We start from the raw sequence: 15970 nt of genomic DNA, 5'->3' as shown, positions 1-15970 counted from the left end.
CTGGGTCTCCCACTACTTCACTGGAAGGTTTTCTGAAATGAACTAAAGCTGTGGGTGCAAGATTGAGAAACCACTCTCCTCAAACCACTGTTAATTAAGCCAAACTCTTCTCTTTGTTTCTTCAAGAAAGAGAACCTGTTTACTGAGTTTGGGCAGAAATATTAGGTAATGAAATCCTGCTTGCTAGACATACTGAGGGCAAGAGCAAAGAGACAAGGACAGAGTATAGACTGAAGTGTTAGTGGCAGTAAAATAAATTTAAATGAATGTCTTTAACAATAGCATACACCATTTCCTTATATATAAGATAATGTGGATTTAGATTTTGTTTTTCTTTTGAGACAGTCTATGTCAACCTTGGTAGAGTGCTGTGGCATCACAGCTCACAGCAACCTCAAACTCTTGGGCTTAAAAGATTCTCTTCCCTCAGCCTCCGAAGTAGCTGGAACTATAGGCGCCCGCCACGATGCCTGTTTTTTGGTTGTAGTTGTATGTGGCTGGCGCCCTAGCCGCTAAGCTACAGGCGCCCAGCCTGTGGATTTGGTTTTGGCTCATAGACTGGTGCCAGACTGCCTTGGGTTCAAATACTCCCTCTGTCATTTACTGACTTGACTTTCCTCATCAATAAAATGGAGGTAAGTAGAGTCCACCTCTTAAAGAATGGATGGAGCACTATTGGCACATAGAGTTCAGTTCCTGTTGGCTATTACCATTATGGCCTCCGCCTCCATCACTGCCTTTCCATTGGGTAATGGATAAGTAACTCAACGGGGGCCTAGAAGACTTTGATGTCTGTGGCTAAAATCGCCTGTCCTCTGAAGTGACGGTTTGCATTACATCGTTTCTAAGATCCCTTCTAGCTCAAGTGGATCTATCGTTTGTGATAAAATGAAGGGGGCAGTGAAGAGAGACTCTTGGCAGTGACTACCGTTGGCTAAACCTTCCTGCCAAGGGAAGATGGGGCTTAAATGAGGACCAGAGAAGGAAACTAACCAATTCTATCCCCAAGTGTTTCGTTCTTTCTCTAGTGATGTCAAAATAAAGTTGTATCCAATTTTGTTGATGGCTAATTGGCCACTCAACATTTTATTGTGCACTTTCTTCAATTTTTGTTCATTAAACAAATGTTGGTTGAGCACCTACGATGCCTGAAGCTCTCTTCCAGATTCAGGTGATGTAGCTTTGAATAAAACACAGGTAGTCACTATTGTGAAGCTTGCTTTCTAGTGGGAGTGTCAGACAATAAACAAATTTTCTAAATGTCATGAAAGGAGGTAAAAATACAAGTAGCAAAAGTAAAGCAGAGTAAGCAGGTAGAATGAGGCTGAAAGGGGACTGGATTGGGGTGGAATAGACAATGAGAAGGTCTCTGAAGAGTTGACACTTGAGCAGGTGATTGAGTGAAGTAGGAATCCATATGGATATGTGAGAGAAGAACATTCTAGAACAGAGGACCAGCAAGTGCAAAGACTTGATATGAAGCCAGTATGTAGGTGGGACCCAGGAAAACAGAGGAGATGAAATAACCATGAGCCTGTAGCCCAAGTGGCTAAGGCAGCAGTCACATGCACTGGAGCTGGTGGGTTCAAATCCAGCCCGGGCCTGCCAAAGAACAGTTGTAGTTGTCACTACAACCAAACAATAGCCAGGCGTTGTGATGGGTGCCTGTAGTCCCACCTACTTGGGAGGCTGAGGAAAGAGAATCGATTAAGCCCAAGAGTTTGAGGTTTCTGTGAGCTGTGACACGGGCACTCTACCCAGGGTGACAGCTTGAGACTCTGTCTCAAAAAGAAAAAAGGAAAGAAAAGAAATAACCATGAGCTCTGAGCCAAGCAGAAGCTTTGGCTTTTTCCTGAGTGAGATGGGAAGCCATTAGAGTATTTTGAGCAGAGCAATGTTATGATCTGACTGAATTTTAAAAGACTTACTCTAGCGCTTCATTGAGAAAAGGCTTAAGTGTAGAAGTATGAAGCAGGAAGACCAGCTAAGAGACTGGGTGGTAATATTTAAGGTCTTAAGAAATGATCAGATTTGTGGCACATTTTGAAATCTGACGTAATAGGATTTGATGACAGACTGTAGGACAGGCGTCCTCAAACTGCAGCCTGCGGGCCACATGAAGCAGTGTGAATTGTATTTGTTCCCGTTTTGTTTTTTACTTTAAAATAAGATATGTGCAGTGTGCATATGAATTTGTTCATAGTTTGTTTTTTTTAAACTATAGCCGGCCCTCCAACGGTCTGAGGGACAGTGAATTGTGCCCCTGTTGAAAAAAGTTTGAGGACGCCTGCTGTAGGATGTGAGAAAAACACTCAAGTATCAGTGCAAGGGTGTTGGCCCAAGCAACTTTATGAAGTTGTCACTTAGTGAAATGGGAAAGACTTTAAGAAAGGAGTAGACTGAGGGGAGAAATTGAGCATTTGGTTTTAGACATAAGTTTGCTTGCCTACCCATGAACCAGTGTGTATGTCCAGGCTGGGAAAGTCCAAGTTCGGAATTCAGGGGAAAAGGTGTAGCCGAAGATGCAGCTGTGAGAAGGAAAAAACCCTCAAATGTTAATGAAATTTGCCTGTTGTTTTATATAAGTAATGTTTATTGATTCATTTTCTGATTAGAAAGTAGCTCACATAGGGCGGTGCCTGTGGCTCAAAGGAGTAGGGCGCCGGTCCCATATACTGGAGGTGGCGGGTTCATACCCAGCCCCAGACAAAAACTGCAAAGAAAGAAAGTAGTTCACATAACTTTCTTCCAAATTCTGAAAAGTTGCCTATACTCCCAACAGTAGGTCAGTATAATTAACATTTCCAGCTTTTTTTTTGTCTGTCTTCCCTTTCTGTGTGTGCATTTGAGTGTACATAAGAGTTTGCATATATGTTTTAGCTAAACTGAGATTATAATGCATTATATACATTTTGTTATGTTTACTATACAGTATTTCTCAGTGTTTTTTCATGTCATGAAATGTTATCAAAAAGCTTTTTAAGAATAACTATTAGCATTGTATCCATGGAATGGATGAGGTTAATATATTAAGCTGTAATAATTGGAAAGGGGGCTGTTGTACTGTGCTTCATTGAATGTACTCATACGCATCTGTATTTTGCTAAAAGTAGAATTATTGGACAAAAATTGTAATCAGGTTAGCCTCCTGCAAGTCTGTACATAAAAGTAAATATCTACTTTGTCACTAGTTCATCAGAGCTCACCACAACCTCAAACTCCTATGCAAAAGCAATTTCTCCTGCCTCAGCCTCTTGAGTAGCTGGGACTACAGGCATGTACCACTCTGCCCCCCTTATTTTTCTGTTTTTCTATTGTTTGTCTTTTTCTTTATAAGACTTAATTCTTTGATGAATGTTGCAAACACTACCCCCAATTTTCTGTTACTTCTTTGTTTTCTTTTAAAAAAATTTATGTAGTAAATTTAATTATGTGTTCCCTATAAGTTATCTTCTGTGTTTAAAAATGCCTTACCAATCCCAAGATTCAATAAATAATTTCCCGTATTTTTGCATTTAGAACTTATTATGTGAAAGTTCTTTGAGTAAATTTATTTGGAATAGCAATATTTTAATAATCTATGATTTCCCTCCATAATTTAAAGTACCACTTTTATAATGGTTTGTTTATATGTTCTAGTGTGTTTATACATTCTGGTGTTTGGTTTTGCTATCACGAATGGGATTGTTTTTTCCTCCATTTTTTTTTTTTTTTTTTAGCCAGTTATTGCTAATACATAGATAAGCCAAAGATCAGTCCTTTTACATTTCCAGTAGTTTTTCAAAACATGATTCTCTTGGGTTTTCTGGGTAGAAAATTTTGTATGCCAAGGTGATCGTTTTTAATCTTTCTAATAGTGTGCAACTCTAATTGCATAGTTCAAACTTCTAGCACAATGTTCAGTGACAGTAGTGTCAGCAGATATCCTTGTCTTGTTCCTCATTTAATAGCGACCATCATGTTTGTTTGTTTTTCCTAGATGTCTCTACTTTAGTTAGAAGATGCCCCAATCTTGTCCACCTCGACTTAAGGTATTTTGTTTGTTTGTTTTAGATCAAAGTTGAAAAAAAAATCTTCATTTCTCATTGAGTGATAAAATGATCTTAATGTTGAATTGAAGAAACTAAGCAGTAACTTATTTCTGTCTTTTCCATCTAGGATCAATGGTGGGTTTGAATATTTTTCTTCTGCTCTGTTACAGTGATAGTGTCATGCTAAAGAATGACTGCTTTCAGGAATTTTACCAGCTCAACTACCTCCAACATCTATCACTCAGTCGATGCTATGATATAATACCTGAAACTTTACTGTAAGTATCTTTTATTTTTAATACTAATAGAAGACAGGGACCAACAGAGATGCCACTCAATGTTAATTATTAATTAATAATAGCAGATGTTTAAAATTGAAACATTGATATTAGTATACCACAAACTGGCCAGGAAAGCCAGCAGAGTAAACCAAGACAGAGTGTTTTGCTTAAAATGTCTTGTAAAGTTGTTGTCTGAGATTTCCACTAAACGTTTACTACTTAGCTGTAGATAGTTCTAATTACTAACTTACCATAGTAGTATCTGTGGAGGATTTGGAAGAGATGCAGAAAGAAGATAGCCTTTACCTTCTGGGAACACAGTGTAATTGACAAAGCAGACCCAGATGTGTGCGTTGGTATTTCTGATTGTCTCCCCACAACCCCCCAGTTTTTCAAATCAACTCAGTTGAATCCTAAGGCCTTCATCTGAGCTCGAAGGAAAAGTTCTACTAGTGATGTATGTCCTTCCTTCTAGTGACATATGTCCTAGATGGTCAAGGACTAGGAAGAGTAAAAGCATATAGGTGGTATACATCGTGATAGTCTGATGCTCTCTTTGAACATGGGGGTAGATTAAGGTCCAAAAAAGGTAAAGTGCTTTTCCAAACCAGGTCTTTGGAAACTGCAGCCCCAAGCTACCTACCTGTGGCCCTCCAGATCCCAAGGTATGGCCCCTCGACTGAATTCAAACTTCCCAGAACAAGGATTAAAAGGATTTGTTCTGGAAAATTTGGATTTAGTCAAAATGCCACACTCAAAGATCCAGAAGGCTACCTATGGACCCAAGGCCGCCAGTTCCCTGTCCCTGTATCTGCATCTGATCAGCTCAGCAAGTCCACAGAAGCAAGGGAGTGCAAAGAAAAAGGCATTCTAGTCCATCTTTCTTTTAGGAACCACGTCTACAAGTTACCCTGGGAATAATACCGTCTTTTTATTTTTAAAGTGGTTTCCTTTATTTCATCCCAAAGACTCAGGAAAATCTCGGTAATGTCCCATGTAAATGTGTAGCAATTTTACTAAAAACCACAAGAGGTCAGTATCTTGGCCCTGGTCATTTGTCCCTTTATGAAAGTGATTTAGCTTCGGTTCGGGTTCCTACTTGAGAAGGATGTAAATTTGAGTGAGAATTTATTAGTCTTTAAAATAATTGTTTGGATCTTATAAGTTAGTTTTAAAAATTAATGAATAAATCGCATACTCCAGCTGTACTAAGTTAGTGGGTAGAATTAGAAAATCTGTGTAATCATGTATTTCTATTAATCTTGGGGCTCAGGGCCTGAACTGCTATCTCATTTGGAAAAGCATTGCCTACTAAAAAGGATGCTTAGATGGCTCTCAAATATTGGGGTATAAATTCGTATGTGTGGAACTCTTATTAAAATTCCTGCCCTCTCTGTTTTCTAGCATCCAGAACTCCTAGGAACTTCTAACGTCTACCCAAAAAGGTTTCTCTGTCATCCATTCTTCCCTGTCCTTGCCAAAGGGCTCCTACTTCTTTACCTGTGCAGCCCCCTGGGGAATGTGATGATAATTCTTTTCTGGTTGCTTTTCTCAAGAGAATATGTCCATGTTTCTAGCTTTTGTTCCTTCTCTGCAGAAAGAAACTCAGCAGGTGATAATCCAAATGCTTTTTCTTAATCGGAGGCTGTGAGCCCTCATAGTTTAGCATTTTTATCTAGTGGGAGAATAACAGTGAGAGCAATACCTGCATAATAATCACATAGTAATACCTGGAGGTAGTGTGAATTGATGGGTAAGAAAAGGGGCCTGAAGTTTGTCTAAATCTAATCATGAAATAAGAGAAATAGGAGCATTAGGAATTTAATTATAAATCAGACCGCCACATAGAGTAAGAAGAAAAAAGATGCCATTCTTGAACTTTAAGGTAAAAGAGTGTAATTTTGTGTTGTGAATCCTTTAAGATGAATTTTTTGGTGCCCTATCCTTAAAAGTTACTCAAGATAAAATGAGAATTAGAAGGACTTTTAATTTCAGTTACTCTGTCAGCTCATATACTTGAGATTCATTATAAAAATTCCAGGGTACCTCAATAATTTCTAGAAAGCTGTGGATACTAAAGAATTTAAGAGGCTCGGCGCCCATAGCATAGTGGTTAGGGTGCCGGCCACATACACCGAGGCTGCCGGGTTCGAACCCAACCTGGGCCAACTAAACAACAACGACAACTACAACAAAAAAGTAGCCTGGCACTGTTGTGGGAGCCTGTAGTCCCAGCTACTTGGAAGACTGAGGCAAGAGAATCACTTAAGCCCAAGAGTTTGAGGTTGCTGTGAGCTGTGACACCAGCACTTTACTGAGGGTGACATAGTGAGACTTTGTCTCAAAAAAAAAAAAAAGCATGTAAGGCTATTTCTTAGAACTGAGAAAATAAAATTAACCTTTCTTCTATAATAATAATGCTTTAAAATACTCAGGAAATTATAGATTTTTTTCTTCCTCAGAACCTATTCCCATTGTATTTATTCTCTTCCTAATTAGTCTTGTTTCCCTGTATCTACGCTTTGTTTTAATTATTCCCTATTTCTTGTTCAAGTAAGACACTCAAGCTGGAAACAGTAAAGTGATCTGAGGGGAGACTGAAGTCTCCTGTGGGGGGACGTTTGCACTTAAGGCATTTAAGGTTTTATATGGATTATGTGAGGTAAGGAATAAACCTGTGAAAGAGTTTGTCAGTATCTTTTATTTGCTAAAATTAAACAAAGATACTTAAGACGTTACTGATTTCACTGTGCACGTCTTCATTAGAAACAATCGCTCTTCACCATTCATCCCCATCCTTCCATTGCTCTTCAGTCCCTCTCACTAGCTTCCTTCCTTCCTGGTATTAAAATACTTGCAAATGTGTGTTCTGTGTTGTTTGTAGGCAATGCATATACCAGGAGGGTTTTTTTGTTGTTGTTGTTTGTTTTTGTTGTGGTGTGGGCTTTTTGTTTGTTTTGGTCTCCTTAAAATTTTAGAGACACTCTGGGTTTTTGACTTGAGAACTAGTCCTTCATCCACCACCCCATCTTACACACTTCCCTTCTCACATTTAACACCCAAGTGTGCTCTGAGAATCTAGTCTTAATTTCTGTCCTCATCAAATCTCTTCCTAGTGCTGTTGCAAGAACATTTTCTCCTTTGCCATCTGCCATACTTCCTTTTCATACTCCCACCTACACTTTTTCTTTTAAATGTTATGCACTGCAAAATGGTTCAAAATTTGGCTAATTTGGATTCCCTAGAACCAGAATTCACACAGCTATTACAAAGATCTCATTTCTCAAATTCCAAGTAAGAGGAATTCAAAGTTGGAATGGGACTACTGTCACCTTAACTGATAAGTACAAACATCTGTGTATTGTGACTTATATACTCCTATTTCTACATTCCAGTTTACTTTAAAAATGACAGCAATTTGTTCCTCTCGATTTTTCTTTTGGTCTGTCTTACTGTCCCTTTATGAATAAGCATATTTATTTTATTTTAACAGTGCTTATATTTCCTAAATTACCCTTCATCTTCAGCTAACATATATGAAACAGCTGTGGTGTTTAAGACACCTTGTGGAATGTAGAACACATCCATTTAGAGGGGTAATGGGAAGACTGGAAGAACAGGTTATGCGAGGAAGGTCTTGAGGCCAGCTGATCAGCCTGGATTCTGTAAACAGGAGGCAGGCATCAAGAGGTTTTAGAGCAGAGGAATGACATAATCTGAGCTAGGCTTTAGGAGGAGGCGTTGCAACATTGGTATATATCTGGAAGGAAAAAAGATGGGAGGCCAGGTGACAGTTTCTATAAGGAAAATTTGTTTTTTATTTTTAAGTTGTATTGACCATGTGAAAATATAGAGGATGCTTCTAACTCTAGGTCATTGATGTGTTGTTCATTGATCTGCGGTGAAATTTTGTTGAAATTTCAAAATAAGTGTTCCCTTTCCTGAGACTTTGTACTGTGTCCCAACCTGGAGCAAATACAGATCAGAGAGATGAATTTTTAGGCACATAGATTTAGATTAAGAAGAACGCATTATTACCAAAACCAAACAGTATTTACTTTGAAGAAACCCGCTCCCTTTTTTTGTGAACCAGAATTTTGCTGTTGACAGAGGTATATTTTACCTAGTTTGAAATACCTAAGAGGATAGACTTATCTATGACAGGAAAAAATGGTAACCTAGAAAGCAGTGAAAATGGCATTGCCTCCTAGGATTGGCTATTTTAGTAGGAAGGTGTGATCAGTCATCCATTTTCTCCGTCTGTACTCAACTATGTAACTCCCATCTAAAATATCTTGGGAAAGTCACTGGTAGTTTCCATCACATGTAATAGACTTGCTGAGTCTGAACCATTTTTAAGAAGTTCATCAACCCTGCTGACATCTCCTTTTGAGAAATGGAGCCAGGTTCAAATAAAGGTCAACTCCATATCCTTAAATTATTTCTAACTTGTGGAGGTTCCAACCAATACCACAGAAAACATTTACTGTTACTTGCTTTCTAATGTCTTCTCACAACATGGTAACCCCTTTCAGATCACTTTATAAATTAAGAATGGAGAAAGGAAGCAAAAATGATTAGATTTTAAATAAACCTCAGCATTTCTAAAGTTGTTAGGGGCCTCAGTTAACAAAACGCACCTCTGTATTTCCTAAACTGGCCATGTTGCTGGAGCCCTATGGTGTGTGCTTTCCAATTTGATAGACCTTGCTGTTTTCTCCAGTCAAAATCATTTATTGCAAATGATGTTTACAGATGCATTTAACAGAATATGATACAAATTATAAAAACTGGGTGGTATAACTAGTTGAACAGTTTCCGTAGGTACTGCTACTCTCAAAGTCTCTTTTTTTCTTTCCAGTGAACTTGGAGAAATTCCCACCCTTAAAACACTACAAGTTTTTGGAATTGTGCCAGATGGTACCCTTCAACTGTTAAAGGAAGCCCTTCCTCATCTACAGATTAATTGCTCCCATTTTACTACCATTGCCAGGCCAACTACTGGAAACAAAAAGAACCAGGAGATATGGGGCATCAAATGCCGACTGACACTGCAAAAGCCCAGTTGTCTATGAAGTATTTATTGCAGAATGGTTGTCCCTTTTTTTTTGGAACAGGAGAAAAAGGCAGGAAGCCCAAGTGCTAGAGCATTCAGCTGGTTTTATTCTTGGTTTTCCTTTTGCCTTCATTCTGCAAGTATTATTAGGGAACCATTTCAGAGGGAAAAACTATGAAGTCTTGCTTGTTTGAAATGATTATCAAAGCTTTTGTCATTGCTTTGTTCTTAAGAGCTAAAGTTCTAGGCCTTATGAAATTTTAGGAGAACAAGTCTGTAATTTCTTAAAGAACGAAAATTGAGCCACCTCTTCCAAGTGCCCTTATTAAGTCTGTTCAGAATCAGTCTTAAAAATTACCACTGGCAAACAGTTTCCATAGCCTATGTGGTATCTTTTATCTATTTAACTTCTCAATATTGCTTTATAAGATATACCTTGGAAAACAATAAGCTATTTTGTATTGTAAGCTAAACAGAAAGCAAATCATAGGATAGTAGAATTTGAGGCAATCGCCTCTGGGGATAGGGGAAAAAATACATTTTAGTTTTGCCTTTAAGTTAAAATTAGGTTAAGAGAAATAAATAGGCACGTGTAAAATTTACCTTAAAATCTAAATAAAAAACAAATAAAAGAACAACCAGAGGTATAGAATTGATACAGGATTTGAAGGTTCAAGAGATAATTTCTTATGTCAGGTTAATTTGAAATATACTTTCATGTTCATTAAGGTACTGTGCTCCCAGAATTCTAAATTATGTGAAAAATAATTTTGGTTTTCTAACTTCATAATTGAATTATGTCATCATGGGTTCTTTGGCTTTTAAAATGACTTGCTTTGTTTTAGAAAGATTATATTAACTCAGTCTCTCTTCTTGAAGAGTTGCATGGAAGAATACTGAAGTTGCCTGCTGTTTTTCTTTAGTGCTGAGGTTCTTGAGGTTATTTTTATATTACTCTGGAATCAAGTATTTTAAATTGCCTTTTTTTTTTACTGGTCTCTTACAATAATTGTCTGAAATGATCCATCTTACAAGGTATGGAACCTAAAGTTCCCTAATAAGAACTGTATGTTCCCTTCAATCAGAAATACACACTACTAGCAGGTATGTTCATGCAGTTCCAGAGCAGTAAGCACTACTTGTACCCAAGGGAAAGCTAAGGTTCAGATGTTGAACTTTTAGATAGTATCAGTGAATTTGTTTTTAAGTTGGTACATAGATGCAAAATGATTAAATTCTTTTTAAAATCACAGAAAACTAGTTTAAATTGATGACCTCATATTTTTAAAATGCAACAAAAAAGCCAAACATCATTTCTATTAACTTTTTTTAAAAATCAAAATTCTTAAATGTTACATGTAATAGCATAAAGTGCCCTTATCTGCTCAGACCTAAGGAAGAACATTTTAAAGTAGTGTTACACAGGAAATGATTATGCTTCAATTTCTTTCATAGGTAGAAAGTGCTAAATACTACTTGAAATTATTGTTTACAGATTAGGATGAGGGCTGATGATAGCGTCCGGTTGGACTGGACTCTGACTTCCGGGAAGCCCTCATACACGCAGTACTTCCAAACTCAAGTCCAGCCATAAGCTATTTTGCCAACATGTCAGAGTAATCCATATTTTTGTATGTGATTCTACTTTTATAGACTTGTTTTAAATAAAACACATTTTTATAAAAATAAGTACTTCAACTAAGTCGTATTCTTTTTTTCTTCCTCTTTTGTTCTTAAGTACTGTGGTTAAAATTAGAAAGCATTCAGTGTGGTATGCCATTTAGTTTAGAGGCCTGTGAAGTTAAGACCTTCAAAAGAGAGCTTAACAATGGTGCTTTTTGACCTCTGCTTCATGCTTATCAAATTAAACTTATAGTTGATGATGCTTTTTGAAAAGGTGCTAAATATAGGCTTATTGGCCCTAATGTGCTTTCAAAAGTAATATATAACATTTGAGGGCGGCGCCTGTGGTTCAGAGGAATAGGCACCAGCCTCATATGCCGGAGGTGGCAGGTTCAAACCCAGCCCCGGTCAAAAACTACAAAAAAAAAACATTTGAATTCAAGTGATTAATGTGATAGCCAAGTACTATGAATAAAAGCCAACAAGTAGCACTTTTTGAATGTAGACTTGATCCCCTTATACCATGTATTTTACTGTCATTCAGAACCTACTTGAAAAGTTTACTCTGTGCACAGAGGTCTTCCAGGAATTCAATGCCTTTGACTTCATCCATTCAAATGATGAAAAAGTGATTCTTGAATTATCACCCAGTTTTTTGGTTCTTCTTTTACATTACTACTACCACTACTATGCCTCATTTTTGTTTTTGTTTAAAATGATGAAAAATGTCAAATAAATGCAAAATATAGAGAATATGATAACCCCCATCATCCAGTTTCAACAATCATTAATTCCTGGCCAATCTTACTCTATACGTGATCTCAACCCCTCTGCTACACACACACACAGATTATTTTGAAGCAAAACCCAGACCTATGATTTCATAAATACTTTAATATATGCCTCTGAAACATAGGGCTTCTTTGGAATCAGTTCTGAAGCATTAAATATCCAGATGGTGTTAAATTCCTCAGTTGTCACAAATGTTTTTTTGTATGGTCCACACATTGCATTTGATTGATATTCTTAGTCTTTGGATTCCTTCTCTTTTTTTCCCTTGCAATTTATTTATTGAAGAGACTGAGTCATTTGTACTTTTCCACATCCCTTATTTTGCTGATACTGTCCCTGGAGTGACACTTTATTACTCTGTCCTCTATTTTCATAAAATGGTAGTTATATCTAGCAGCAGAAAGCTCTAGACCAAGAGGGATTTTTGTCCCTCAAGACGACGTTTGTCATAAGAAGAAAGGTGCCACTGGCTTTTAGCCAGTAGAAGCTGAGGTGCTGCTAACCATCCTAAAACACAGGACAGCCCCCCTCAACCAAGAATTCTCTGGTCAAAATGTCAGCAGTGCCAGCATTGAGAAATCCTGCTCCAGAGAGTTACCTCATCAAGTTCCTTTAGCAAGGATATTCTTAGTAAGTAGAGTAGCATTCATTACATTCTCCCATGAAGAGATGCTACACCTGGTGTTCTTTAGGATGCTAGCATCTGTCTCTTTTTTCATTTTCTCTTTATGGTCTCTTGGGCCTTTGATTCTTCACTCTCGTATACCCTATCCACAAGTTCCTGAAATATGAGGGATGATTAGCACATATTCAACTTCACTTCTGCATAAAGTGTGTCTTTTCTGTTCTGGTGAAGAACTCAATTGGATTCCAACATTTATTGACCATCTGCAATAGAAAGGATTCTGTGTGAGCAACAGCACAAGGAAAGCATATAAGGCATTAGTCTAGGAACTGGGAAAACTAGAAAGGAACCCCTTGTCACTGGGTACCCCAACAATGCAGCAAGCAAAAAGGCAAACTCCTTTTCTTCCCCACCTAGCCAAATATCCCAGAAGTCAAAAGGTTTTTACCAAGACACTAACCATTCAAGATACAGGTCCAAGATATAAAAGCCTGTAAACTTATTTTATGGGCTTGTTTTGTGTTAATTTTTACATTTTACTGAATCTAAATATGAAAATGCTAATATTTTTATATTTTCCAAAATATCAAAATATCTAAATTGTAATTTTAGGCCTTAAAATCATTATATTTAAGGTATTCAGTGATTTTCTTAAAAATATCTTAGAGCTCCTAACGCTAAAAACTCATTAGTTATCTTAGAAAACTTAACCCTTCTCATTGACTAATGCTGTAATGCCTCATGAGTATTTTTAAAGTTAAGAATAAACTGTAGTTGAAAATTGAGGTTTTTAACTCAAGTATTTTGAAATAAAAAAATGTGTTAACTGGCCCTTATTTAAAAAATGAAATCAATGTAAATTTTTGTATGGTAAGACTATATATTAGTAAAACGTGTATTATTATGATTTGTTGTACGGTGGCCATGACTATAAATACATATCGATTATCAAAACTACTGAGTCAAGATTATCTATAAAAATCTACATTTACCAGGTAAGCATTCTGCCCACTAATTAAATGACCAATCATTTTATGTCAAATGTCAGAAGTGAGTGTAGTCAATGGGGCACTGAATATTACATAGTAGTGGAGAAAAGATTTTTGGCTGGGCAAGGGGCTTAAAGAGAAACTTCTCTGAAGAAGACAGGCTCGCGGCCTACAGACACATGAAAAAATGCTCATCATCCTTAATCATCAGAGAAATGCAAATCAAAACTACTCTGAGATATCATCTAACTCCAGTAAGATTAGCCCATATCACAAAATCCCAAAACCAGAGATGTTGGCGTGGATGTGGAGAAAAGGGAACACTTCTACATTGTTGGTGGGAAGGCAAACTAATACGTTCCTTTTGGAAAGATGTTTGGAGAACACTTAGAGAACTAAAAATAGACCTGCCATTTGATCCTATAATTCCTCTACTAGGTATACATCCAGAAGACCAAAAATCATATTATAACAAAGATATGTACCAGAATGTTTATTGCAGCCCAATTCATAATTGCTAAGTCATGGAAGAAGCCCAAGTGCCCATCGACCCACGAGTGGATCAATAAATAGTGGTACGTGTATACCATGGAATATTATGCAGCCTTAAAGAAAGATGGAGACTTCACCTCTTTCATGTTTACATGTATGGAGCTGGAACATATTCTTCTTAGCAAAGTATCAAGAATGGAAGAAAAAGTATCCAATGTACTCAGCCCTACTATGAAACTAATTTATAGCTTTCATATGAAAGCTATAACCCAATTATATAGCCCAAGAATATGGGGAAAGGGGAGGGGAGGAGGAAGGATGGGTCGAGGGAGGGTAATTGGTGGGACCACACCTACGGTGCATCTTACAAGGGTACATGTGAAACTTACTAAATGTAGAATATAAATGTCTCAACACAATAACTAAGAAAATGCCATGAAGGCTATGTTAACCAGTTTGATGAAAATATTTCAAATTGTATGTAAAACCAGCACATTGAAAAAAATAAAAAAGATTTTTGAAACATTTTGGGGAAAATGTGGTTTTCAAATAATTACCCCATAGGAGTTATGGAAAAAAGAAATGAGGTTAAAAAGACCAACAATGGTTTAATTTTATTCACATATAGTTGCCATTAAAAGGTTAACTCATTCATAAAAACATTTTAGCTATTCTAACATCATTTGCTTCTCATTTCTTACAAAGAAATCCCCACCACAAAGCAGAAATGTTCGAAATTATATTGCAATTAGAACACATTAGGCTATGTTTAAAAACTTTTAAAATAACAAAACTTACGAACAATTGTACATATGTTACTTAACTAATATTACATATTAACATCTATGGTAGCATTTGGACAATCAGATTTTCTGGAGATGAAAGGAGTTGGCATTATTTTTCAAGGAGGTATTTTAAATCCTTTAGATAAGTTTCTACAGTGCAGAATTTTATGTTTTGTAAAGCAATATATGTATTTAGCATTAAAAAAAAATTAAGCCATAAACTAGATCCAGCTCTGGGAAAACACTAATTTTTATTTCTATCTGATACATCGTACAAATTCTTTGCTATAAGTATCTACGCATATAAAGTAGAAACTTTAAGCTTACCACCCAAGGGACTTTAACAAACTAGTCAACATACAGAGGTGGTCAACATAAGAAACTAGGCCTGCTGTACTGATACATAAATGTGGTGCATGTCTTGTCTATGAAAATTAGGTCAACTTAATTAAGGTCAATGTAGGGAGATAGTCACCTCTGAAGGGTCTACTGTACTCTTAAGAAAAACAGATTCTTCTGGATATACATTCATGGATATACATCAAAACTTAGATTACCTTTGTACACTAACATTTATTACAAATTTTAATAACAAATGTTAAATGTTGGCAAAATTAAGAGCAATTTCTATTTATCCTAGCTTACACACAGAATTTACTTTTGAGTTGACTGGTGTCTAATTCTGTAAGGATAGACTCTATGTACTCCAGCACCTGATGAAGTAGTACACGGCATAGAGTTGGTGTTCAATAAATATCTGTCAATGATTGAACAAAAATTTTCATCAGCAAGTGAAAAAAAAAACATATAACTTGGAATAAATGGCATGAGAATACTGTTTCTTTATGCAATAATAGGAGCTTTCTGCAAAAATTCTAAGGTTACTTATAAGTAGATCAAGAATTAGATGAAAATAATTTCCTCCAAAAATAAAAGAAGTCTCACAATGGGGAACAAAGAAAGGCCATATATTTTTATCCCACAAAACTATGATGTAAAATTTGAAATATAAACAAGGTGAAAATCACCACGATACTAGTAAGGTAATTCCAAAACTACTGAGTTTTACATATTTACTAAAGCATCTATGCTCTTTCTGACAATACTAACACTAGATAAAAAATATTTTTTAAGATTTTAACAAACTTGTAATACAAAATGTTTAATCAGTTTATCCTTTTAAGTCCTTGAATCCATGTTAAGTGTTGTAAAGATGGAAGAAACCTATTAGACTCACAATTTTTTACAAAATTGACCCTAAAGCAGCTACTGGATAATTAATACATTTGTAACAGT

The 15970-nt window shown here is 36.5% G+C and overlaps 1 protein-coding gene across 1 annotated transcript in view; it reads left to right on the top strand.

Moving 5' to 3' along the window:
* SKP2 (S-phase kinase associated protein 2) overlaps nt 1–14375 on the top strand; it is a 33127-nt gene extending 18752 nt beyond the window's left edge. Inside the window, exons 8-10 of the mRNA XM_053592213.1 lie at nt 3980–4031; nt 4202–4309; nt 9174–14375. Of these exons, the coding sequence (XP_053448188.1) occupies nt 3980–4031; nt 4202–4309; nt 9174–9387 (374 nt within the window). The 3' untranslated portion in view covers nt 9388–14375. The remainder of the gene's footprint in view (nt 1–3979; nt 4032–4201; nt 4310–9173) is intronic.
* The last annotated feature ends 1595 nt before the right edge of the window (nt 14376–15970 follow it).

Source organism: Nycticebus coucang, chromosome 1, assembly GCF_027406575.1.
Source record: "Nycticebus coucang isolate mNycCou1 chromosome 1, mNycCou1.pri, whole genome shotgun sequence".
Lineage (NCBI taxonomy): Eukaryota > Metazoa > Chordata > Mammalia > Primates > Lorisidae > Nycticebus > Nycticebus coucang.
Note: the sequence above shows the minus strand (reverse complement) of the source record. Positions and strands in the feature narration are given on the sequence as shown.